At 48.9% G+C, this 26311-nt stretch overlaps 2 protein-coding genes across 2 annotated transcripts; both read left to right on the forward strand.

Moving 5' to 3' along the window:
* The first annotated feature begins 296 nt into the window (after positions 1–296).
* On the forward strand, positions 297–13668 carry LOC309641321 (retinol dehydrogenase 16-like). Its single transcript, XM_082421169.1, has 6 exons — positions 297–1611; positions 2009–2081; positions 3292–3811; positions 4759–4873; positions 5439–5712; positions 6688–13668. The coding sequence occupies exons 1-5, from the start codon at positions 1279–1281 to the stop codon at positions 5691–5693; spliced, it is 1296 nt and encodes a 431-aa protein (XP_082277295.1). The 5' UTR covers positions 297–1278; the 3' UTR covers positions 5694–5712; positions 6688–13668.
* SDR9C7 (short chain dehydrogenase/reductase family 9C member 7) lies at positions 13593–25684 on the forward strand. Its single transcript, XM_082421729.1, has 4 exons — positions 13593–13970; positions 17077–17335; positions 17983–18155; positions 24768–25684. The coding sequence occupies exons 1-4, from the start codon at positions 13670–13672 to the stop codon at positions 24983–24985; spliced, it is 951 nt and encodes a 316-aa protein (XP_082277855.1). The 5' UTR covers positions 13593–13669; the 3' UTR covers positions 24986–25684.
* Positions 25685–26311: the final 627 nt, after the last annotated feature.

Raw genomic sequence — 26311 nt, forward strand, 5'->3', positions numbered from 1 at the left:
AGTGAACCAGGCTCCTTCTGTCCCTGCCCCACTCACCAGCTCTGTGCCCCTGAGGGGTCCACCCCTGTTACTGAATGGCGTCCTCCACCTCACTGTGAAAGTCCCTGCATGCACAGCTGTTCTGGGGTCCAGCCTCTGGTCCTTTCTTTAATCTCCTGAGGGGGCAGCTCCCTCCTCTTCTCCATCATCACCCTGATACAACTGACCTGATTCTTTCCAATTATTGGGCTTTACAGACCTCCCTGATCGGGGGAGGTTTGCACACCCCATCCCATGATCCCTGTTCAAATCAGTCTTTTCTCAGTGTCTGAATGGTCTAGATTCAGGGTGTGGTGCCAGGCAGGGCAGGGCCTCACTCAGCACAGGAGGGGCAGAGGGCAATGTAGCCGGGCACCCAGGGCTGTGGGCAGGGCATCTTCACAGAGTGAAAGGGGAACAACTGTTAGACCAGCTTTGTGTGAGTCCTTCCAACAACTGGCCCAGCACCTGGGAGACGTCTCACCATTGCGTGTGTCGCCCCCATTCCCTTCTTGTCCCCCCCATTCCCTTCTTGTCCCCTCTCTTTGCCTCTGAGATCAGACACCCCCGCTGTTCTCCTGAACACCCTTCTGGCCCAGAGAACCACTTCATCAGGAGAGACCTTATTCTCTTTTGCCTTCCCCTTCGAATCCTAGAGAGGCTGAGAGGGACTTAGTCTTTCAGGAGTGAATTCTGTGAGCTGAGCCAGAGGAGGAGACCAGGCTCAGAGACTAAGCCAGCTGCCCAAGGTCACACAGCTGGTTGGCAGCAGAGCTGGGTTTTGAAGCCACTTGTGTCTTGATTCCACGTGTATTCCCCTTGTAAGAATCTCCAGTAGGTAAGGGAGACCCTGGTCCCAGGCTGAGCAGGAAAAAGGGAAGAAGATAGCTGTGAACCATGAGACCAAGGACATAAAGGTCCAATGTGGTGCGTGGGGAGGGGAGAGGTGAACAGGGGGAAACAGGGAAGAGTGGGAGGACCTGGAAATGGTGGTTGTAAAAGATCCTCAAGGGGTTGTGTTGGAAATGCAATGACATCTATTAGAAATGGTGTAAATGTACTAAAAAGCATTAACATTGGGGCCAGAATCAGTATTACTCACCAAAGAGAGTGAACAGGAAAATCTTGAGGACTCCATGCCAGAGAGCCTGGAGGCTGGTTGGCCAATCAACATTGTGTGTGTTCTTAAGTCTTTCTGTCTCAACACTAGCCAGACTCGAGTTTCACCCCAGCCTGTCTGTGTCTGTCCCCTGCAAAGCCATGTGGCTGTGCCTGGCGGTCCTCGTGGGCCTGTACTACCTCCTGCGCTGGTACTGGGAGAAGCAGGTGGTGAGCCACCTCCAGGACAAGTTCGTCTTCATCACGGGCTGTGACTTGGGCTTTGGGAACCCGCTGGCCAGGCAGCTGCACCTGCGAGGCTTGAGGGTGCTGGCTGCGTGTCTGGCGGAGCAATGGGCCAAGCAGCTGAGGAATCAGACGTCAGACAGGCTGGAAACGGTGATCCTGGACGTCACCAAGACAGAGAGTATCACTGCGGCCACCGAGTGGGTAAAGGAACATGTGACGGACAGAGGTACCACCCATATTTCTCAAGTCTGATTCCTCTCTGTGAAGTGGAGACCCCATGACAGCTACCTGGGGAAGCTTCCCAAGGTGTTTTCCAGGACTTGAAGTCCTCCCTGTGTTCTCCTCACCCAGCTTACCAGCCAAGCCTCTTCCATCCCACACCCACCTCCCAACCTTGAGGCTCTGCAGCCTGGGGGAGAGTTTTCCCTGATGAGAATGTGTCCTTGCAGACTTCCTGTCTGGTGTCCCCTCCTCTCTCAGCAAAAGGTCTGGGTTTCTTGATGCTGAGTGACCAGGGTGCACTTTCTGGAGGAGGGGTGGAGACGGTTGCTCTGGCTGGAAGGCTGCATGGGGGGCTGGGGGGCAGCGCTGGAGCTGAGCTGTGTTCTCAGCACTTGATCATGTTCTTGCTGGTGACCCGTAGTCGTCCTACTTGGGTTTAAATGTCACCCATTTTCAGATGACAACACTGAGCTGTCAGGACTTGTCTAAGGAAGGTCAGAAAACTACTATCACTTTTTCTCTCTTTCATTTTTCGTTTTTCTATGTGTGTGTGTTTTATGGTAGAAGGAAAGAACTTTAATTTCTTTTATCTAAGTATAGATTTAAAACATGATCATTGTGAAAAACGGGAAAAGTACATGGATAAAAACCAAAGTTACCCCAATTCACGCCACCCTCAGATAAGTACTGATAACATTTTGACATACATGGTATTACATTTTGTACATAATTTGTATCCTAATTTTCCACTGAAAGAAGTTGAACAAATTTACACATAACAAAAATCTCTTCAAAAACATAATAAATAATGATTGAGAATGTTCTATACTTTAGAATAGCACTGCTTGGTAAAAAGTACCTCATGGCATGAATGTAATTGTTTCCCACATTTTATTCATTGGATTCAACATAAATGATGTCTTGGTAAACTTCTTTCTACCCAATTCCCTATGTTGTAACCATGTATATTAATTGGGTCTTTGGTGTCAAATACGGTGGGAGAATATACATTCCTACAAGGGCAGGCTTGGTACTGAGCAGGGGAGGGACTAACTCTGTGTGTTAATAATTCCAACACCCTGTACCCAACTCCCCTGACCCTGCTCTTCTGCCCTGAGTTCTATTAGTTGGTAAGTGTTTAAGTATTTGGTATGTGTCTTTGAGTCTTGCAGAGACGTTTCCATGAAGCTGGGTGAACTGTGAACTGAGAGTCACGGGGTCAGAGTCGCCTCCTGTGTGGGTGGGAAGAGAGGGTGGATTTTTCTGGGACAAAGTGTAAATTCCGATTTGGGGGAGGGTGGTTAATAGAGGCAGCCCTGCCTCCCCCTGAAAGCCTACCCCATGGAATTCCCCAGATTCCTGCAGGAACACTGCTCAGTATTGATGCGGGTATTTCAAGGCCAGGCCCTAGAGGTCAATACCAGGCCTGTCAACATGTTCTCCCAAACCTGAGATTTCAGGTATGTTTTACCCAGCCAATCTCCACCCAGATATTACTCATCTTTTTGTTTTTGTCTTTTATCCATTGTCTCTTTTAATCCTCTCTTCCCCTCCCTTCCTCATTGTCTCTCTATATTTCCCTCTCTTTCCCTCATACTGGTTGTTGAGCACTCAGTCCTGCAGCTATCAGAAAATCTGAAAATGTAGGTGAATATTGATAATGTCTGCAAGGGCAACATGGACTGTGAAAACCCAAAACTTCAGCCTCCGAGTTCCAAACTATGGACCCACTAGATTTCCTCAGCCTCTGTCCCTGCCTTCATCCAATCTGGGGTGCTTGCCCCTTGTCACCAGGCAGTGGGCTGGGCGTGAAGACTGAGTCAGGAGGGCGGCGCACCTTCTGTCCTCCAACCACTTACAGGGTCTGGTCTCCCCAGACCCGCAGGCAGCATGTTGGTCTCTGTTCCAGCCGTTCCCCCTGCGGCCTCTCTCCTAAAGTCCTCACTGGGTGCAAGGTGACTTGGAACCTCCCCTGGGTCCTCACTCATGGGCCCCAGCATGGTGTTGCCCTCTCGCCCTCACTGTTCCCAGGACTCTGGGGCCTGGTGAATAACACCAGCATCTCCATGCCCACTGCACCCAGTGTGTGGCTGACCAACCAGGACTCCATGAAGATACTGGACGTGAACCTGTTGGGGGTGATCAAGGTGACCCTGAGTCTGCTGTCCCTATTGCGGAAGGTGAGGGACCGTGTGGTCAACATCTCCAGCGTCATGGGCCGCATGTCCCTCTGGGGTGACGATTACTGCATTTCCAATATGGCATGGAGACCTTCTTGGACTCCCTCTGGCTATGGCCTGGGACAGAGACCCTCCCTCCCACCTTGGTCCTTCTGCTTCTGTGCTTCTGGAGCCTTTTACAGGGGGTTCCTTTCATCACAGACTTAGAGTTCTTTTTTCCAGAACTTTCTCTCTTGCTTTTGCCAGGCATTCGTTGGGAAGCTCCTTTCTAAGTTCTTGGTGTCAGGATGGACTTGGTGACTGTAGAGTTTGAATGAACTTACTCTGCCCTGGAAGATGGCCCACAATCAGAAAGTGAGATAGAATTGTCACCGATATAATTTGGCTACAATGTGCTCCACCTACATTACTGCTATGATATTAGGTTGGGGGAGCCTTGTTTGCAGTGTAACCCCATGGAAGCAATTAGTCAAGGAAAGTAATTAATCATATCAGCAGTAGAGACCCTACTGGCTGCAGGGCTGAGGATGGCTCTGAATATGGGGCAGGGGAGTGATCCCAGGTAGGGAGATGCATTTTAGGGTCCAATTACACCAGCCCAGCTGATAAATGACCAGGGAGTAGACTGGTTAGGATAGGGGAGAGAGGAAATTGAGTACAGAGGGGATAAAATATAAAAAACCTGGTGATCAATTGGATGTGAGGGGAATATGAGGAGATAACACTTAAGTGGTAACTTGCAACTCAACTGGTAGGATTTAGAAGCGTAAGCACATGTATATAAAATATTTGGAAAAATATTCAAACTCTGTACAGAATAACATCATCATAAGATTTCTCCTTCTGGCTTTTCTGTACTTCACAGCCTCCCAGAGTTTCCTGCTTATCGCACTGAAATCCTGTATTGGCGTCTTATTTTTGTGTGTGTGTTTTTGTGTCTTGGTTTATAAAAACTCTGAAGTCTTTGCCCCTCTGCCTGCCTCCCTTGCAGGAAGGAGCTCTCCTACTTTGGGGTGAAGGTGGCGATGATCGAGCCTGGTAACTTCAAGACCTTTGTGACCAGCCCTGAGGCAATTTCTCAGGGCCTCCAGGCAGCATGGGATCAGGCCAGCCCATAGGTCAAGGAACTCTATGCAGAGACATTCCTGGCCTCAGGTGAGTGAGCTGCGGACCTTGGATAGAGAAGCAAAACCTTGTCTGGAAGCCTGGGTCCATCATAGCACCTCCTCCAGTCTCAGGTCCATCCTCCAGGCTTTGACTCACCCACACAGTGGGCACATGAGCTCCATCCCCAGGGTCCCATGTGGTCAACTGGTAACCTAAGGAAAGGATCCAGGCTTGGTAGACCTGGGACCACTGTCTCATCTGAACTTCTAGTTATTTGGGGAGAACCTGAGACCAAATATGGAAGATACCTGTGTACTCATGGCAAGCTGGCGTTAGAACAGCTGGTTTTCATGTCCTTAGATTTATTGTTTGTAGATACCTGCAGTTTATGTAATCCAGACATTCTCAGGAATGGAGTTAGAGGTGCCTTGGTGTGGAACCACGTGTTCCTGGGGTAAGAGTTGGGGCACTCATTTGGGAATTTAGGTGGATTCAATTTAGGGGGTCTAGGGATTCTTAGAAACATTGCTCCATAAGTTGATCCCAGAGTGAGAGTGGATGGAGGTGGGAATATATCTGGGTTCTTTCTCATTCTGGACAGGCATGAAATCAGTTGGCTTGTGGGAGACAAAGTGCAGCCAGGATCTGTCCTTGGTGACCGACTGCATGGAGCATGCCCTGACCGCCTGCCACCCCCGCACCCGATACTCCCCTGGCTGGGACGCCAAGCTCTTCTACCTCCCCGTGAGCTACATGCCCACCTTCCTGGTGGATCTCATGATGTATTGGGGTGCCTCATGGCCTGCTAAGGCCCTGTAACCAAAGACTGGGGTGCAAGGTAGGGGGCAGTTGGGGACTGTGTGGGGAGGGGATGCATCAGAGGGAGGGAAATAAAGTGGAGAAAGGGGTTCTCATGTCACCGGGGACACCCATCCCACCTCAGTCCCCATCTCCTCCTCAGGCTTCTCTTGGGACATTACTTAAGATTCTGGGGATATTAGGAAGAAAGGAACAAGTTTTGTGGCTGAGGAACAGGGGTCGATAGCTCACGTCTGTGTCCTGTTCCTTGAGTGGCCTCTCAGTGCCTCATGATCCACATGCAGCTGTGAAAAATCCACACTTTGGGGAGGGTGTGAGCAGCTGGCAGGGTCTCAGCCCCCCACCCTCTGCCCCTGTCCACCTCTTCTGGGTGTGCCTTGGCCCTGGCCAGTCTCCCCCTCCCACAGGATAAAAGTTGTCTGGGGGAGCTAAAGGTCCCTCCCCCGCGAAGATACCTGTAGACAGGGGTGTGTGTGGAGGGTGACCACCAGCCTGACACATCAGCCTAGGTGCCAACTCAGCAGACCTTGGCTGGAAAAGGGCTGTCCTCAGTAGGGGTCCTGACAGAGGACACAGAAACCAATTTTTGTTTTGTCTTGAAACCATGCATTTCCATTAATTATATTTTCCTGAAAATAAAAGTTGAAAAGTTTACACAGGCCCAGTGATTGAGACTGATGCCTTGGGCAGCAGTGGGTGTGTGCCTATGAGAGGAAGAGTCAGGTGACCTCACAGAGGAGAAGGGGTGAGTGGGGTGACCTGAGGAGGGATTTGAAGAGGGAAGTGAGGTCATCCTTCATCCACAGAAGTGAGGGGCTAATGTGTCTTTCTGGGGCTTATCAAGTGACATGGGTTCCCAGGATTAGACACAGGACGGACAAACAAGGAGAGGTGTCTAAGGGACAGGTGGGGCCCAGACCCTTCCCTGGAGACATCTAGTCTCTCTCTCACCAGAAACCTCTCTCTGTGGTCCTCCCTCTGTCCCCTCCTTTAGAGTCACCACCATCCAGCCTCCGCCAACCCTCAGGTCCCCTGGTCCAGATCCCCTCCCCCGACCCTCTGGTGGAGAAGAGTGAGAGTCACTTCTGGACCCCAGTCTTATGTTTTCTGTTAATCTTTACTGAGCACCTACTGTGTTCAGGGCAGGAATTCCCTTGATGTCCCAGTGCTTCCTGAGACCCCGACTCTTTATGTGTCCACTCTTCTCATGATGGTCTGAGTATGGACTCAGTGGAGAAAGCATTTGTTCAAAGTCATGCAGATTTCTGGGCTGAGTATAAATTGGAGTGGGAGATATCTCCCGGTCATCTTACTTCACCTTCCTCATTATAAAAATGAGGTTATAGAGACTTCAGGGAATGTTATGCCATTGAACAGTATGTTTTAATATTATATACCTTAAAAAGCGTTGACTTATTGAATCATTTGGAATGTCACAGAAGTAAACATTTACTGAGTGGGGTTGACATAAGCACAGACAGTTTGAACTATAAGATCTAGATGAGAGGGGACTCCAGTGTGATCAGGAAGATATCTGAGGACTCCAAGGCAGAGAGCGCTGGAACTCTAGTACGACTGTAGCCTTCTGGCACTGTTCTCTGCAAAGCCATGTGACTGTGCCTGGCAGTTCTCGTGGGCCTGTACTACCTCCTGCGCTGGTACTGGGAGAGGCAGGTAGTGAGCCACCTCTGGGACAAGTTCGTCTTCATCACGGGCTGTGACTTGGGCTTCAGGAACCTGCTGGCCAGGCAGCTGCACCTGCGAGGCTTGAGGGTTCTGGCTGCGTGTCTGACGGAGCAGGGGGCCGAGCAGCTGATGGGCCAGACATCAGACAGGCTGGAGACAGTGATCCTGGATGTCACCAAGACTGAGAGCATCGCTGTGGCCACCGAGTGGCTGAAGGAGCAATGGGGGCAGAGATACAACCCAGATTTCTTTTGTGTTTATTTACTGAGAAGATTCCCAAAATGTTTTGATTCTCAAAGCCTTGGTGTTGCCTTGGAATTGATGCAGGTTGTTTCAAAGCTTGTCCCCTGATGTCCAATGCAACCCTGTTCTCTAAATTCTCCTACCCTGGGTTTTCAAGTGTGTCTTTCCCAACCAGCTTGCAGAAAGTGATTATTCATGTTTTTTTTCTTTTTGGTATTTCCTTTCTTTTTTCATTCATTTCCCTTTTCCTTTCTCTTCTCTAGTTTTCCCTTCATTTCTGTTTCTTATCATTCCTCTCTACCTGTCTCTGTCTCTCTCCTATATGATATTTGTGAACAGCACTCTATTTTCCCAAACTCTGTCTATGCACTTAATAAAGATGGGTTTATTACCTACTGAGTGCCAGGCACTGAGGAGCAGAGAAATGAGTAGGACCATCTCTGCCTTCCAATAGCTCAAAGAATATCCAAACCCTGACACCCTACAGCCACCACGCCCACAGTTCCTCTCCCGAACTCTTCTCCCTTATACCTTGTGGCACATTGCTGTTGACTCAATTAAAAACCTCAGTTGGAAGGTGATTTGGAACCAGAGCTGGGTCCTCACTCATAGGCGCAGCACAGTGCTGCCCTCTCACCCTCACTGTTCCCAGGACTCTGGGGCCTGGTGAATAACGTCGGCATCTCCACGCGCACAGCACCCAATGACTGGCTGACCAAACAGGACTCGATGAAGATACTGGACGTGAACCTGTTGAGGGTAATCGAGGTGACCCTGAGTCTGCTGTCCCTAGTTTGGAAGGCAAGGGGCCATGTGGTCAATGTCTTCAGCGTCATGGGCCTGTTGAGTCTTTTGGGTGGGGGCTACTGCATGTCCAAGTATGGTGTGGAGGCCTTCTCAGACTCCCTCAGGTATTGGCCTGGCACAGAGGCCCTCCCTGGTTCCTCCTGCTTCTGTGCTTCTTGTGTGGGGGAGACTTTTATAGGGGTTTCCTTTCTTCACAGACCTAGAGGCCCTTCCTTCCAACCCCTCTCTCTGTGTAGGTCTATCATTTGGAAGCACCTTTCTAAGTTTTGGGTGTCAGGATGGGCCCCAGGACTAGAGAGTTTGCTTCAATCTATCCCTGCCTTGGATGAGGGCCCACAATCAGAAAATATCTGAAGCAGAATTGAAACCTGGATTATTTGGCCACAGAGCCCATGTCCATAACCCCTGTGATATTCAACTTCAGGGAGCCCTTGAGTTGGGGGTAGGACATTTGACTCGAATCAACAGATACTTCTTGGGCACTTCTGTGAGTGTTCAATAAATGTGTTTGGGTTCAAGAAGATTTGGTCCTTTACCTAAAAAGTCTGACAGTTGAGAAAGGGACAAGAGATACAGAAATGCCATGGCCATCATTTTTGATGCTTGTGACTAAGTTAGCCATGGTAGCCTTGGCAGTCAGCAGAATGAGGGGAGGGTCCGGGAGATAAGGGTCTGAGCTGAGGATTGAAGAACTGAACTTGGGAACATGGCAACCTGGCAGAGTAAGGCAGGAAGGCTTTCTGGATGAGGGAATGGTATCAGCCTAGGCCCAGGGTGAGTAATTGTTGATGGCCTATGCTGTGGGGTCCACCAGGGGCAGGTGGGCATGGGTGGGCTTGTGGAGGAATGTGGGCCCTGGGCAGGTTGGGGACCATCTTGCTGTTGGCAATGGAACCCCATGGAAGGGATTTAATCAGGGGAGCTAAAATAGTCAAAGCAACCTCTAGAGAACCCACTGGCTACAGAGCAGAGAATGGCTCTGAAGGCTGGGGAGCTGAGACCGCAGGCAGGGAGATGCTCCTCAGAGGACAGTTACAATAACCCAGCTGACAGATGGCCAGGTTGTTGGCTAGAGCAGGAGAGGGGAGGGAGGAGACTGAGGAGTATGGAGGAAGTAAAATGGGCAAACTCTGGGGACTGAATACATGTGAGGGGAATAGGAGGAGATAACATGTAAGTGGTGCCCTACAGCACAGTTGGTAGAATTTAGAGCTGATAAGCCCATATATGTAAACTCTTTAGAAAAATATTCAAACTCTATGCAGAAGTAATACCATCATCATGAGTTTTCTCTCCCTGGCTGCTGCACTTCACAACTCCTCAAGTTTTCAAGCTTATTCCACCCCAATCTGTGTTGAGATTTTATTGTTTTTTGTTTGTCTCCTGAGGCTCTGAATGCCTTGTCCCTCTGCCTCTTGGCCTTGAGAAGGGAGCTCTCCTAGTTTGGGGTAAAGGTGGCTATGATCGAGCCTGGTTACTTCAAGACCAGCATGAGCAACCCTGAGATGTTTTCTGGGGCTTCCAGGAGGCATGGGATTGGGCCATCCCAGAAGTCAAGGAACTCTATGGGAAGACATTCCTGGCCTCAGGTGAGTGAGCTGTGGACCTTGGGGAGAGAAGCAAACCCTTGTCTGGAAGCCTGGGTCCATCATTAGCACCTCCTCCAGTCTCAGTTCCATCCTCCAGGCTCTGACTCACTCACACAGTGGGGACATGAGTTCCATCCCCAGGATCCCATGTGGTCAACTGGTGACCTAAGGAAAGGATCCAGGCTTGGTAAACCTGGGAACCACTGTCTCATCTGAACCCCTTGTTATTTTGGGAGGAAACTGAAGCCGGAGAGTATAGACACCTGTGGACTCATGGCAAACTGACATTAGAGCAGCTGGTTTTAATGTGCTTAGATTTCTAGTGTTTATAGAGAGATCCAATTTATGTATTGGATATTCTCAGAAGTAGAGCCAGAGGTCGCTTAGTGTGGAACAGTTGTTCCTGGGGTAAGAGTTCGGGCGCTTCTTGGAGAATTTGAATGGATTAGTTTGGGACATGGGTTTGTGGGGGTGGGGCGGGGGGAGGGCAGTATTTCTTAGAAGCTTTCTTCCCATATTAGAGCTGTGAATTGGAAAGGAGGGATGTGGAAGTATATAAGGAAACTTTCTCATCCTGAACAAACATCAAAATAACTGAAAATATTTTGAAAAATTGCAAGTTGAATCTCTGTCCTTGGTCATGAACTGCATGGATGCGCTCTGACCGCCTGCCACCCACACACCTGATGATACTCACCTGACCGGGATGCCAAGCTCATCTACTTCCCAAGAGCTACATACCCTCCTTCCCGGTGGATGCCATGGTCTGCTGGAGCTCCTCAAGGGCCAGGGCCCTGTGAAGTCAAGATTGGGGTGTATGGGAGGTCTAGTTGGGTTGCTGTGTGAGGGATGATGCTTCAAGAGGAGGGAGAAAAGGTGGAGGGAGGGAGCTCTCCAGTCTCTAAGGTCATGTAGCTCATCCTCCTCCTCATCTCTGCTCCAGGCTTCTTCTGAGGCTCTGGGGATATTAGGAAGAAAGGGCCAAGTTTTGCAGCTGAGAAACAGGGATCCAATAGCACACATCTGTGCCCTGGTTCTTGAGCAGCCTCTCAAGGCTCTGAGCCTCCTGGCCCTCCTGCCACCCTGAGGAATCTGCACTGTTTGGAGGGTGTGAGCCGCTGGGAGGGGGCTCAGCTCCACCTGCTCTGCCTCTGGTCATCTCCTCAGAGTGTGCCTTCGTTTCCTCATCCCACAGGATGGAAATGGCCTGGAGGAGGCAAAGGGTCCTCTCTCCACTGAAAATACCTGTGAGCAGGGGTTGGGGATGCACAGGGCAACCACCAGCCTGACCCATCAGCCTCATGTGCCAGCTGAATAGGGAGGCCACTCATCAGAGTGGGCAGCATTCTCAGTCCTAGGAGAAGAGCCCTCTGCGTGGTCCTGCAGCCCTCCCAACCCCCATTCCATGACCTGCATTTTTCTGACGTTGGGAGTTTGAGTCCAGGGAAGTGCTGCTTGAGCCAGCAGTCAGCAGACAGGCCCATGAGATGATGAGTCAGGCCCAGGCCTGTGCTGGGGCAGTTCCAAGTCATTCTTTTTCAGGTCTAGAGACAAACCCCTGGATCTCACCATCTGGGACTGTCTGAAGAACTGGGACACTCCTGGGCCTGCTCAGCCCTTGAGTGACATTGTCTGACTTCTTCCAGCCAAGACTTCCTTGTTCACTCACCAAGGAGGCAGACAGACTTCTGAGATGCCTCCCAGATCCACTGTAGGCAGTGCTGTGCTTGGGGTGGGTATGAAGTAGGTGAGGTTCGCCTCCACCTCCCACCTCCTACCTCCATACCCTGCAGGCTTTGGGTCTGCTCCCCAGGGCTGGGTCCATGAACTGACCCCCACCCCCCCTACTCCCACCACCCTTGGTATAGAATGGCCAGACTCTCTGAGATTTGTGGTGACATTCTGGAGCTGACTAACCTTGGTACATAGATAGCATAGAGCATAGAGACGCATCCTTGTCCCTTCACTCTAGAGAACTTTGTGGCCCTATTTCTGTGTCAGACCCTCTAGACAGGGAAGGTGTAGGCAGTTGGTCCCGGGTCCCTCAGGATGAGCCTGGGCTCTTTTCTCAGGCTTATTCTGAGAAATGGTGACCCTAGAGGTTTATCCAAAGAATCACCACAAACTCCAGCATAATTCTGTCCCCATATTTTATGCAGCCCTGGGCATGGCCCCTCACTACTCATACCTCGGTCTCATATCCTTGCTTCCTTTTCTTTACTGGCTTCCCTTCTACCTTTCTGTGTGTTCTTTGCCCCATTGCCTGGAATCTCTCCCTTCCCTCCAAGTCCTGACCCTGAGAGTTTTCCAAGTCCCTGACCCCAGTCCTCTGCTCTTCCCATATGTCATCCCCTCTCAGGGCCAAGGACTTGGCCCCAGGCCCTTCCCACAGCTGCCCAGGGAATTCATGAGCCATCCTCATCATCTGGCTGGACTTCAGTCTCAATGATGCCTATCATCTAGCTGGGCCTCAGTCTCAGTAATGCTCATATCAGAACTCTATTCTCCTGCCTTCTCTCCCTATGCCCAAAGTGTCTCCTCCTGACTTTTCTTGACACCTGTGGTTCTACCTGTTATCAGAATCATTTTGACTCCTGGCCTCCCTTCCCTCTGCGCTTTCCATTAGCCACTGTGTCAGTTGACTTTACAGTCCCTTCCATTCACTGACATCACCCCCCTTCAGGCTCCTCAGCTCAGCCTAGCGTGTATCTGGTCCTGGGGGTAGAAGAAAAATGCTCACTGGGGGCCCTGCCCGGGGGAGCTTATGTGTCCTTGGTCCTTGACTCCCTCCATTTGCCCGGTTGCTGGGTGAGGGGGGTGCTGGGCCTGCTTGGAGTGCAGTGGGAACTCCTCATTGGTGACCTGAGCATCACCTCCCCAGGACCCAGGCCCTGAGCCCCTCAGGGGTTTCTGCTTTCTGGGAGTTGGGGCCTCACATAACCAGTTTCCCTTAAGAGGGGACCTGCTGCCTCTGACCTCAGGACAATGGGGGCACATCCACCCTGGGGCAGACCCTTTATTTCTCATCATCTCTCATAATGGAGACTCACCTAAGGACAGAGAATTCCAAAGAGGTGATAACCTGGAATTCATTTCTCTTGGGGTTTGGAGGGCACAAAACAAATTTTGTTTGTTTTGCATTAGTGAATTTGTCTTAATTTTTCCACCGAAAATAACAGTTACATTTCTTCACATGCCCGCATTCATGACAAATGATTCTGATCCCTGGGCTGGAAGTGGGGGATTTTCCAGGAGGGTCCTCTGGGCTGAGTCCTCCTTCCTTCTTTCCTCTGCTCAGACCACCCAGGTGAGCCACTTCTCAGCACTAACATCACCACTGTGGTTTTTCCCATCCTTGGCATCTTCACCCATTAGGGCTGGGGGAGAGAGAGAGGGAGCCACCAGGGCTGTCTGAAGTGACAAAGCTTCAGGTTGGACTTGAATTTCTTGCATCTAGGCAAATTGGCGTGGTGATGCATCCACCTATATAAGTTATAGAGTGGCTCACCCAGGGGCTGTGCATCTGTCGCCAACAGCAGAAGGGAGGAGAGCTCTTCTCAACAGGCTCCAGCAGACTGGGGCTCAGAGGACCAGCCTCTCCTGCTATCTCCTGAGCCCGATTCTTCTTGGCCATCACCTCTCCCCTCTGCTATGGCAGCTATCACGGACCTCTCCTTTATGTACCGCTGGTTCAAGAACTGCAATCTGGTCCGCAACCTCTCGGACAAGTACGTCTTCATCACGGGCTGTGACTCGGGATTTGGGAACCTCCTGGCCATGCAGCTGGTTGATCGGGGCATGCGGGTGCTGGCTGCTTGCTTCACTGAGGAGGGGGCCCAGAAGCTTCAGCAGGATACCTCCTACCAGCTGCAGACCACCCTATTGGATGTCACCAAGACTGAGAGCATCAAAGCAGCAGCCCAGTGGGTGAGGGACCAAGTGGGCGAGCAAGGTGGGATGAATTGCATTCTTTGGCTTTCTCAGTTTATCCTTCTTTTTCTCTCTTTCTCCCACAGGTATCTGACAGTTATCGGGGACCCTGTTGTTCAGATGGGATGGGAGAGGTGATGTAGAGAAAGGGGCCGGGTCTGTAGCTCAGTGGGATTGGACCTGTTGCAGGGTTTGGACTGTCCACATGAAGAGGTGATTTCCCAAGGAAGTTTTCTTTCCCAGAAACTCAGAGGGTTGGCAGGGTTTGGGGGAGATTGCACTAGCAGGTCAGGGAGGGAATATGCGTTCCATCTGTCCGAACGTTTAAAGATGGAGTTGCCTCACTGGGACTTTGGTAGTCCTAACTATCAGCTCCTATAAAAATGTGAGCACGTTTCTTGTCGGGATCAGGCTAGGGGGAGGAGAGAGTGAACATGAGGTTGGACTCCCCGAGTGGGGACGTTTGTTCTCCTTGACTGTGTCAGGCTAGACTGCAGGGTGGGGAGTGAGATCTCTCCTCTTCCTCATATCATGATGGATACTGGGTTGACCTAAGGGTAAGTGCCTATGTCAGGGTGGCTGCTCTTATTGGGAAAGGAGGCTGTGGGCTAGGGATGGACTAGGACTGACGGGGGCCCACCCAGGGATCTTCCCACACGCAAGATGTGGGTGTAGGAATGGCTCAGTTGTAGAAGCAGCAACCTGGGGCAAGTCCTGACTCCTGAGGGAACTAACCTGGGGTCTGTGCACACGAGTCAGGGCAGGAGAGCTCTGGGGCCCAGGAGGGGCAGACAGTAACTCTTGCTTTATTTTCCTCTTTGGCATTTACCACTATCCAATATTCAATATATCTTACTTATCTTTCTTATTTATTTTCTATTTCTCCTGCTAGAATAAAGCTTCTAGTGGGGGAGGTGTTTTTTCCTTTTATTTATTATATATCCTTAGTGCTTAGAACAGTGTCTGGCATCTAGTAAGGTGCTCAATAAATATTTGTCAAATGAACTAAGTTATGAATAATTCAGCAAGAGTCAGTTTCTTTCTTCAACAGGCTGCCTCCGCCCAGTGCCCTACATTCAGCTTTGAACCACTTGTGTTAATGACTCACTGGGTATATTAGTTTCCTATTGCTGCTGTAATAAATGCACACAAACTCAGGGGCTTAAAAGAGCACAGATTTATTATCTCGTAGTTCTGGAAGTCAGAAGTCCAAAATGGGTCTCACTGGACTAAAATCAAAGTGTTAACAGAGCTCTAGGGAAGATTGCATTTCATTGCCTTTTCCAGCTTCTGAAGTCTACCTGCATTCCTTGGCTCATGACCTTCTTCATCTTCAAGGCCAGCAAGGTTGGGCTGAGTCCTTTTCATGCTGCCATCTCTCTGGTTCTCTGTCTTCTGGCTCCCTCTCCACTTAGAAGGACCTTTGTGATTATATTGGGCTCGCCAAGCTAATCTACGATAATTTCCCCATTTTAAGGTCAGTTAAGCAATTTAAATTTCATCTGCTACCTTAATTCCTCTTACCCACGTAATCCACCATATTCACAGGTTCCAGGGATTAGTATGGGGACATCTCTGGGGGGGGGGCCTTTGGGCAACATCTTTGGTCTAAGAAGCACTGGAAAATGGGAGGAAGGGATACTTGCATGCTTTCTTTTTGCCCCTCAGAGTCTCTGGACCATGACAAGTTGGCATGGCCCTAAAGCTGTTCACACTGTATTGAAAGTTCTCTAGCTCTCTTTGCAAAAAAAAAAAAAAAAAAAAAATTAAGGTTGTCCTGGTTTGCCAGCAGGCAGAGCTATTTACCAGGGATGATCAGAGGCAGCAGCGAGTGTGTGTCCCTTCTCCACAGGCAGAGACCACTTGGGTTTTACAGTCTTTGGGTCTCAGGAGCTCATTTCTTCCACTGTAAGACAGGAGTCTCCCTTAGCTTGGAAGGCTCTGAGTTCTGCCAGCCAGTTGGTCTCCTGGGGTCTCTACTTGGAGGAAGGCAGGAAGATAGGATGGGGACACAGCTTGTGTGGGGACCCCAGGCCTAGGGGAAGCGGTGAACCATGATTGGTGTTTACATCCAGACCTGCCCATGTGTGTGTGGAAGAGTATCTTGAGGCTACAGAGGCCAAGGTGGGGTAGTGAGATAAGGGGAGGGAAAGGGAAGGAACCCCAAGCCCCTCCCCCAAGTGGAATTTTACTTGGAAACTCAATATGTAAGACAAATGAAAATTGAGGTTGTCCTGCATCTCCCTTCCTTATCAGGTTCTGGGGTTCAGCCTGAAAGCTCTCAGGACTGCAAACCACAGGCTGGAAACAACTGTCCTAATCCAGTCAACAATGAACCTGAGGCCCAGGGAAAGGAAGTGACTTGTCCAAGGCTGGAGGTAGAACCAGGACTAGAACTTGAGGCTCTTCAAGCCTGGCCCCTGCAGAGCTGAATGACAATACCTAGCAATATTTCTCTCCATTTATACCAACTCAATTTAAATATCTCAAAGGGAGCCCTTTTCACATTTTTCCAAAATTATTTTATTTAAATGTCTTCTGTATTTGTTTATAAGTCTTATTTATTTCTTCTCTGGTTTCTGAGATCATTGAGGAATAAGACCATGTTTTGTTCATTTAATGTCTCTAGCACCTTCCTCTGTAACTGACAGATGAATGAAATGAATGAATGTGTGAATGGATGAATGAATGAATGAATGAATGAACAGAGTAATTTTGGTAATGTGTGAAATGGAGTTGGTTTCTTACACTCAGGTGAACAGAGAGGGGGAAGCATGATAGGGGAAGGAATTGAAACATTAATTCACTGGTATGAAAATGAGATCTCTTTTCCCAGAGCCAATAGCTTAGATGCTATTAGCTAAAGCCTGGATTGTAGCTGGTACAGTGTCCAGCTAGCTGGCAGACTGTGTGAATCAGAAAAACTGCCCCTGTAGGGAAAGCCCATTAGGAAAAGGCTTTGGGCTGTCATAGCTCCCCACCCCACGCTGCCAGACTGGCTGTCTTGTGCCTTGTGACATGCTCAACTATCCTCAGCAGCCCTGAGCTGGGGGGTCGTGGGCCCTGGTGCTTTTCCAGAGACACTGCTGATTTTAGTCTGGTTCTCCCTCCCTCCACTGCGCCCCCAGGCCTCTGGGCCCTGGTGAACAACGCTGGTGTAGGCCTGCCCAGTGGTCCCAATGAATGGCTGACCAAGGAAGACTTTGTGAAGGTGATCAACGTGAACCTGGTGGGACTGATCGAAGTGACTCTCCATATGCTGCCCATGGTCAAGAAAGCCCGGGGCAGGGTCGTCAACATGTCCAGCTCTGGTGGCCGTGTGGCTATCATTGGTGGCGGCTACTGCGTCTCCAAGTTTGGCGTCGAGGCCTTCTCTGACAGCATCAGGTGACTGGGCCCAGGTGCCAAACCATTCAGGGTAGGAGTTCTGGGGGTTTCACCTCAGAAAGAGAGGGCTGGGTGGGGGCACCCTGTGGGCAGGCAAGGTCTGGAGGGAAGATGTTAAAACAGTAGCAGGAGGAAGGCTAGACCTATAGGGACCTTCCTCAGGGACCCAGAGAAGAGGGATGAGAAGAGGTGGGGTGGTGATGAGCAGCCTTCCCTTGAGCTGTCTCAGAATAAGCAACTTGGGCCTGTGGGAGTAGGAGGGAGGGTCCCCCAAACAGACAGAGAGGTCTGGGGGCAGATGTGCTGTGGGCAACCCTCCGAGAAGGATGCAAGCCTTGCGTAGACCCCTTCACTCCTCTGCCACCTAGGCGTTGGGGGTGGGGCTGAGTGGGAGGGACCTGGTCGGAGCAAGGCTTTGGTCTAGATTCCTCCCGGCTAGGCTGGCCTAATGTGCATTGTCCAGAGACAGACTTGGGAAAGAGCTTATTTGCATGAAAGCAGTGCTGGGCCTGGTGCAGGGGTGGGGGGCACACCTCCAGGTTCCTGATCTCTGGAGATCAGCTTCTCTAGAGGTGTCAGAGGTGACTTTCCCTGATGATCCTTTGTCATCGTGGAGTCCCAGACTGGGTCCAGCTCTTCTTTCCTAGGCGTGAGCTCCACTACTTCGGGGTGAAAGTCAGCATCATTGAGCCGGGGAACTACCGGACATCCATTCTGGGCAAGAAGAACATGGAGGGCATTGAGAAGAGCATGTGCAAGCTGTGGGAGCGGCTGCCTCAGGAGACCCGCGAGAGCTATGGAGAGGAGTACTTCCATACCTGTGAGTTCCCCAGGAGAGGAAGGGATCTCTGAGAGGGATAGAGAGGTGTTGGGGGTCACTGACCCACTTTCATTTTACAGATGATGGGATGGAGGCTCAGACGGGTTATGAGCCCAAGGCCACACAGCTGGTGGCAGAGCTGGGATTTGAGAACTGCTGGGGGAGTGACAAATCCATAGCTGCGGGGAGATGGGGGTGTTAGGAGAGTTGCTGCCCACCCACCCCTGGCACCTGCCTTCCCCCCAAACACCCGTATGCAGGTGAATCAGGTGAAAATGCACTGCCATGAGTACAGAGAAGTTATTAAGAGCACAGCTACTTGAGCCAGACTGCCTGGGTTTGAAGCCTGGCTCTGCCACTTAGGGGCTAGGAGACTTTGAGAATGTTACCTAGTCGCCTTAAGCCTCAGTCTTCTCATCTATAAAATGGGGTTAATGATAGTGCCTACCTCACAGGGCTGCTGTGAGGATTAATATCTGTGAAGTATCTCGCATGCACTAAGTGCTTGTCAAACCAGTAAAGAGGAAAATCACACGAATGTTTAAAAGGAAGGGGCTCTGGGAGCTCTCTTTCTCCCTGGCCTAAGGGTCTCCTGTGAATCTCAGGTGTTTCTGGAGAGTAGAGGAGGGACATCACAGCTGTTTACTATACTGTCCCAAACTCACAGTTTGGGGAATTCTTCCGGTTTGAGGGATGCACGGAGCCCCAACCATTGGGGAACAAGAGGAGGGGTGGGCTGCAGGTGCAGCGGAGGAGGGATTGGCCAAAAGACCTGGTGGAGTACCTCGTGGTAGGAGAGAGAGGCCTACTCTGAGGACCAGGAGGCCCCACATTCACTCAGAGCATCTAATCCCAAAGCCAAGCCAGTTGGTTTCAGGAGAGGATCATCCACAAGGTTTCCTGCTTCTCTCCATTTCTCGCCTCCAAGTGCCTGGAGGGGGAACAGCCCCTCAGGGTCACCGTTGGAGCTGCCCTTGTGTGGGACAGAAAGGTGGGGCTGGCATTTTGCTGGCTCAGGAGGTTCCCTTGGTCCAGAGTGAAGCAGCCGGCTCTCAGCCCCGTCCTGCTCCATTTGGGCCTCAGTGGCCTAGTCATATATTTCCCTAACCCAGATTTTTTTCCCTCTCTTTTACTTGACTTCCATGAACATCCCTGAGAGGCACTTTCCTGTTGTGGTTAAGCTCTTAGACTCTGAAACTAGGCTACCTGAGTGTAAATTTCATGTCTCCTGCTCGCCTTGGGCCAGTTACTCAGTTTTCTCATCTGTAATGGGTTATAAAAATTAAATGAGTTAATATATAAAAAGTGCTTAGAATATTATCTGCTTCCTGGTAGGAACAATTTGATTTAAAAGTTTGTTGTTTTTATCTATTTACCAGTGTAATAGAGAAAAAGAGCATGGCCTCCTTTTCTCTATTACACTGGTACCTGCAAGCTGTAAGTTCTTGTGTTGCAAAGAGATATTCTTAACTAGCAATCATCCAAAATCCAAAGTGATGAATTTTAAACATATACCCAGAAACTCTGAATGGGCTAAATATAATCACTCAATCAAATTAATGGCAGGTATCTAACTGTCTGGGGGGGAGGGGTGGTTATTTTAGTGACATGCTCTCCTGGACCTCATACATCCACAGAGTAAAAAGCCAAGACACCATAACTTAAAAACCATAACAGCCATTTATTCACTTAATACACATTTTATTGAGAGCCTACCACATGCCAGGCACTGGGTAGGGCCGGGAGTGAGAGTGGACAAAGCAGCAGGGCACACAGCTGGCTGCCTGCAGCTTAAGGCCCAGTGGAGGAGATAGATCTTAATAACAACACACACATTTAGTGACAAATGTGGATAATTACCATGGGGAGAAACACAAGGCCATGAAAAAAAGAATAGGGTTGGGAGTGGGGCCCCAGTTTAGATTATGGTGTAGGCAGAGCTTCTCTGAGTTGACTTTGGGGAAGAATAAGTTAGGCATTGTTGGAAAGTGGATAGGCAAGAAAGTTTTTTCAGGAAGGCCCTGAGGCAGGAAACTCTTTAGAGGAACTTTAAAGATACCAGAGGGTAGGGAGCAGTGCAGTGGAACAGGGGGTACCCAGGATAAATTAGAGCATCAAAGCACACTGAGGATTAAGGATGTGATCTGATTTGTGATTGGGAAAGACTGCTGTCGTTGCTGCAGTATTCCAGGTTAGACATGTTGGTGGTTTGGGCTACAAAGAAGTGGAGGAGATGGAAAGAAGTTGATAGATGCCCGGTGTGTATTAGGCCTCCTGGTACTGGGAGGGAGAGAAAGCCATCCAGGACAAGTGCTAGGTTTAGTTCAAGAAACCTGATGGGTGGAGGCATTATTCATTCATTGATTTAGGGAAAAGTCAGGGAGAAGTATTTGGAGAAGTATTCCTTGGGGAAAGTAATCTTTCAGTTCTGGACATATTAGAATTCTGTGAGGAGAAAAAAAAGTCCTGAGGATCAGTTAGGGCTTTCTCAGTTACAAGTGACAGAAAATCCAACCCAAATCATTTAAGCAGAAAAGGAATTTCTTGATGCTTATTACTAAAAAGTATAAAGATATGGGCTTCAGGCACTGCATGATCCAGTCCGCAAATGATGTTCTTAGGACCTGCTTTCACCCTATTTCTTTTTTTTTTTTTTCAGTACTTATAGATTTATTCAGGCCTGTTAGAGGTCTTAAAGTAACCAGGAATTGCAATAAATATTTGAACAGAGGGCTGGATGTTTCAAATGCTAAATAACTCAATAGAATTAGAGCTAATACACCATCTGTGTTAATCCATGTGACTGCCCTTTGTCTTGTGCTCACTCAGCTGACACTTGTCCTTTACAATCCAGCCATGGTAAACCCTTCACTAGCTGAGGAAAGCTCTATTTTCATTTCAAATCACCCTATTTCTTGGCTCTGCTTCTTCTGTACTGGCTTCAGGCTTACAGCTCTCTCCCCTTTGGGGTGGTCACATGGCTGCAGCATCTCCTCATCTCCTCCCAGGATAGTCCTTTCCAGTAGCTCCCCCAAACGGTCTAAGATTTACTCTGACTTGGTGGGCCAATGATGACAGGAACAGAGGGAATTGCAGGATGTACTCAACCCTGAGCCCATCACTGTACCCAGGGAAATGTGAAGCTCTGATTGGCTCAGGCTGGGTCATGCACTCTACCTAGACCAAAGGACTCAGAATGGAAGAGGCATGGATTCCCAGAGAGAAATCTGTAGCTGTTGCTATAAACAAGGGGAATAGCTTTTTGGGGGTTGGGGGGAGGATAATATATATTCCCTGTGAGTTTCCCCTAAAACTCTCAGTTAGCAAAGCATGATCCAAATTATTTATGGGGTCACTATGAGGCTGGGGTGAAACACAGATTCAGCCAGCATCTGGAAACCTCACAAAGGCGTTTTCTAAGTAGCTCGATGCAGGCAGAAGCTGTAGAGTCTTCAGTGAGGTCCATAAAAGAATGTGTAGAAAGGCAAACTTCCTCTGAAAACCATTGTTGAAAAGCTGATGTTCTTCAGAAGAAAAGTAAGGGTTGGGTTATAAAATACTATAGGCTGATTCGTCTGTAGTTCTCTCCATGATTTCAGAGGAAAATTTTTACGCAGGCATTTGACTACTTTTAGATAAAAAATTTTCCGAGTGATCATACTCTAATTTTTACTTCAGTTTTACTAGTGTTTATTGGGATACACAGATGAGACAAAATCTCTAGGAATCTAGAAGGGGAGGTCTGAAAGCAAGTATAATGCCACACAAATTGTGCAACAATGGACATGCATACAAAACAAAGCAACAGTACAGGGACTTAATTCTGCTGTCACAGAAGCCGTCACAGAGGTGCCCATTGGTGTCCTACTGAGTTCTGAAGAATAAATAGGAGCTCACCAAAGGGAAAGAGGTGGCAAATGTTTCACAGAGGGAAGAGCATGAGCAACAGTTTGGAGACCTGGCATATAGCACTCGCGTGCTTTCGAAGGGGGTGTGGATGCAAGGTATAGACGACAGTAGTCCCTCTAACCATGTTACACAGCTCTCTAAACTTCAGTCTCTCCACGATAAAGTATAATAATTCCTCTCTCGTGGGTTGTTAGGAGAATTAAACAAGACTGTAAAGTACTCAGCTCAGCCATATAATAAGGGCTCAACAATCTTAGCCATCATTGTTATGACTAGTCTGGCCTGAATGTAAAGTGTAAAGGGGTGGGGGTGGGGATGAAGCTGGGAGACATTACGAGTCAGATAGTAGAAGACTTTGATGGCTCCAATAAGAAGTGTTGCTCTAAAAAAAAAAAAAAGAAAAGAAAAACGAAGAAGTGTGGCTCTCATCCTGAAGGGCTTTGGAGAGCCTTTTATTAAATGGCTCTGAAATGACCTGATCAGATTTGTGTGCTCTGGGAAGGATGAGGGTGGAGATGTGAGACCAGCTGGGAGGCCGCCTCAGAAACCCAGTGAAGGACTGACAAAGGCATGAAGTGAAAGGTCTTGGTCATTGTGGGAAGTATGTATGTATGTGGGGTAGTGTTTGGGGGGGGTGGGTGCTGTGGAGACAGACTGAAGAAATACTTAGGAGTGGTCACAAGCACCACGGGACACGAACTCCAGCAAGCTGTTATGACCAATCAAACAGGCCCCTGGCTTGTGAATCCGGGAACAGGCCAGGTATCTTGGAGTGATTTTCAGCTACCCCCAAAATAGAACCATATTGGAAATGGCTAGTTAATAGCAACCTAACCTAGGCACATTCCCGAGGAAGCAGCACACAGAGTCACTGGGATAAGCATGCGAACAGGACACAGTGCTCTGGTCCTCACAGAGCACAGCCTGGCTTGTTAGCATACTTCGCAGCAACACAGCCACCTGCCAAGTTTCTTTCTTTATCTCAACCCTGCCAGGGAAGCCACCAAAAATTCCCCTTTTAGTCCCCTTTCTTCCTAGGGAGGGACTAGGACCGTTGGGTCCATACTGAGTGCCAAAGCCTAGTGCCTGCTATTTTATAGACTTTATTTTGCTAAATTCTCACAATAGCACAAACGTTTCCTGGATGCCCAAATGCAAAGCCCGAGTTCTTCCTCACTGTCCAGGAGACTGACAGGGGCTAAAGGGTACCCCTCTCTCCCTCAATCCATGTCTACCTGGGTGCCCAGCACAAAGCAGGGGCGCAATAAATATTTGAGAGAACATGGAAAGGATGTGCCTTAGACTATTTCAGAGTCTCAGGCAGCTTCTCCCACCCCACTGCCTGTGTGGGTCCTCCCATCTTTCAGAGCCTAGTTCCAACGCCATCTCATCCCATCAGCTTGCCTCATCCTCATCAGCCCACACAGCCTTCCCTGCCTCTGAGGGAGCCATAACCCTGAGCTTCACGAATGAGTCCTTTGACACTCGCCTCCCCGCCTGGAACCTGCTGTGGTGGACTCTGTGTCAGACCCAAGGACGGAGCAGAGAGTGTCGGATTGCTAAGACGTTATTGCTCTATAGACAATCTGGCTTTAAGTCAGTGTGGCTCTTTTTGGGACCCCCAAAATGTAGTTTGCCTCTTTTCACTGCAGTAGTTTTCTCTTTAAGAAACAGAAAGGGAGTTCCTCCGAGTCAGAGAGGGGGGTAAAGCATACTTGAACGACACTGTTCTGCCCTCATCAACTGCCCACCAGTATCCTGCACAGAAGGGGTGACTTCTCTGCCTTCCTGGACCATCCCCAAAGTCAGGCTAGCTTTTGCTCCCTCTTTGTTTTCAAGTTCTAATCCCGTATCACGAAGTCTGACTCTCAGGCACCACTTCCTCCTGAGTCTTTGGGGCGCTCAGTGAAGTATGAGTCCCTCTGAGCTGCCCCCTTCCCAGAGTCCTGGGGTGAGGGTGCACATCAGGGCCCCTGAAGCGTATTGTGTGGCTTGTCTCCTGTGCTGTAAGCTACAGCAGACTTGGACCCATCTCCACACCCGTGTGTACCAGGCTGACAGAACAGCCCCTCACATGTGCTAGAGCCTTACAAGGTACCGGTCTGTGCCTTAGCTCATCTGAACCCCATAATGACCTTATGACCAAAGCAAAGACAGTGTTACTATTTTTTAATAACATCTTTTCCCTGCATGCTTTTGTAGAAAATTTGGAAACTCTAGGAAGTCCACAGGAGGAAAAAAAAACCCTCTAGCAACTAGGAATTTCACCAGACAGACAGTATTTTTCCTTATTTCCTTCCAATTTTTCTGTGCACATATATTCACCTGTTTTCTATCCTCTTTCCTCCACTGTCTACGCTGCTATTATTCTCTAGGGCAGGTATTATTATCCCCATTTTACAGATGATGATAGTTTAAGCTCAAAGTCACACAACTAATAAGTGGCAGAACTGGGCACAGTTCTTCTCATTGCTAGTCTAATGCAATAGTAGGAATTCAATTCACAACTATTGAATTCGGGAAGAGAAATAAGATTATTTATAGGGTGTTTGTTTAAGGGGCAACCTGGAGCTTGTGAGATCTGCCTGAGATGTTAGATCAGTGGTCTGGTGAAAAAGGAGCTTGGATGGAATTCAGAAGAAACTATCTTTAATGAAGAATAATAGGACCTTTGATTTTCCCCCCTCTTGTACCCTCAAACAGATACTGACAAGTTAAAGAACACGATGCAGCTGGCAGAGCCAAGGATCAGCCAAGTCACCAACAGCATGGAGCATGCTATTGTTTCCCGGAACCCCCGCATCCGCTACCACCCTGGCCTGGATGTCAAACTCCTCTACCTCCCCTTGGCTAAGTTTCCCACCCCCGTGACAGATTTCATCCTGAGGCGGTACCTTCCAAGGCCAGCAGACAGTGTCTGAGCTGGGGAAGCCTAAGGGGTGGTCAGTGGAGTGTGGAGGAGGGGGGCGGGAGAAGGCACTGTAGGGTCACATGAGGGGGGTATCAGATATTCTGGGGACACCTTGCTTGGCTGACACCCTACCTGCTGCTGGTGAATTTACGGATAACTTCTAAGAGAAGGTGAATGCCTCTTCCCACTCACTGGGGCCTCACAGAAACCTGAGGTGGCCTTTACAGGTTCAAAGACCTGCAGCCTGGTCCCAAGAACATCTGTCACCCAATCAGGATATGGCTTTTTCTTGACCTGGAGGAGTCAAGGAGAGGAAAACTAGTTCCTGCTGAATCATGAGCCTCCCTCAGTTATCACCACCACTGGGAAATTTTGTGGGATAATGTAGCCCACAGGAGAACTCAACCACTTTCCTCTTGTGTCTCTAAATATGCATTAACCTTATTCACATAAACCATTATTTGAAGTATGTAGTAGGACAAACAGGGAATGCAAGATTATATCACGCAAAAGTTTATCATAGTATTTTCTCTCTCTTTTATGGATTTCTGTATCCATAGGTGATTGGGACTCACATGAAGTAACATTCGTTTAATCACCATTGATTAATTCTTCAAATATTTACTGAGTGCCTGCTATAGACGAGGCACTGTGTAGGTGCTGGAAGCATACAAATATGATTAAATCATGGTCTTGGTTTTTCACTCTTTATTTTGTGGTTTTGTTTTTGTATTTTAGCACAATATCTAGTAGCAGAGACAGGATAGCGATAGAAGAAACAGAAATCAGAAAATCAAATTTTTGGAGTTACGAGGAACACTAGAGGTTATCTAATTCAGTAGTTCCCCAACTTGGCTGTATATCATAATCACCTGGTTAATTACAATACAGATTCCTGGGCCTTGGTGTTAGAAAATCTGATTCATTAGGCTTGGGTGGGGCCCAGAAATCTGTATTTATAAAAAGGACCTAGATGATTCTGATGCATCTGGGCACTTGGAAACTGCTGATAGTTCCATAGGTGTAACTAACGCTCAGAGGAGGAAGTGACTTACGGGAGGTCCCCTAGCGTCATAGCCTTGACAGAGCTCAGGTGTTTAGATTCCCAGACTAGGATTTTAGTTACAGGAGAATAAATTCCCGAAATTAGTAACGTTGTCAAAGAAGTCATGAAATGAAATTATTATTCTTTAAAAAGCCTTAAACTTCTTAGCCATATGAAGTTCTATTGAAAAGACTTTTGATCTTGATGAGTGATCATGTAATAAAGGTCAAATGTGAATTTTTAAAATTAAAATGTCTTTAGTTGGTGTCTCTTCAACATCCAGCTGAACTT

This window comes from Balaenoptera physalus (assembly GCF_965194825.1).
Source record: "Balaenoptera physalus genome assembly, chromosome: 13".
Taxonomy (NCBI): Eukaryota; Metazoa; Chordata; class Mammalia; order Artiodactyla; family Balaenopteridae; genus Balaenoptera; species Balaenoptera physalus.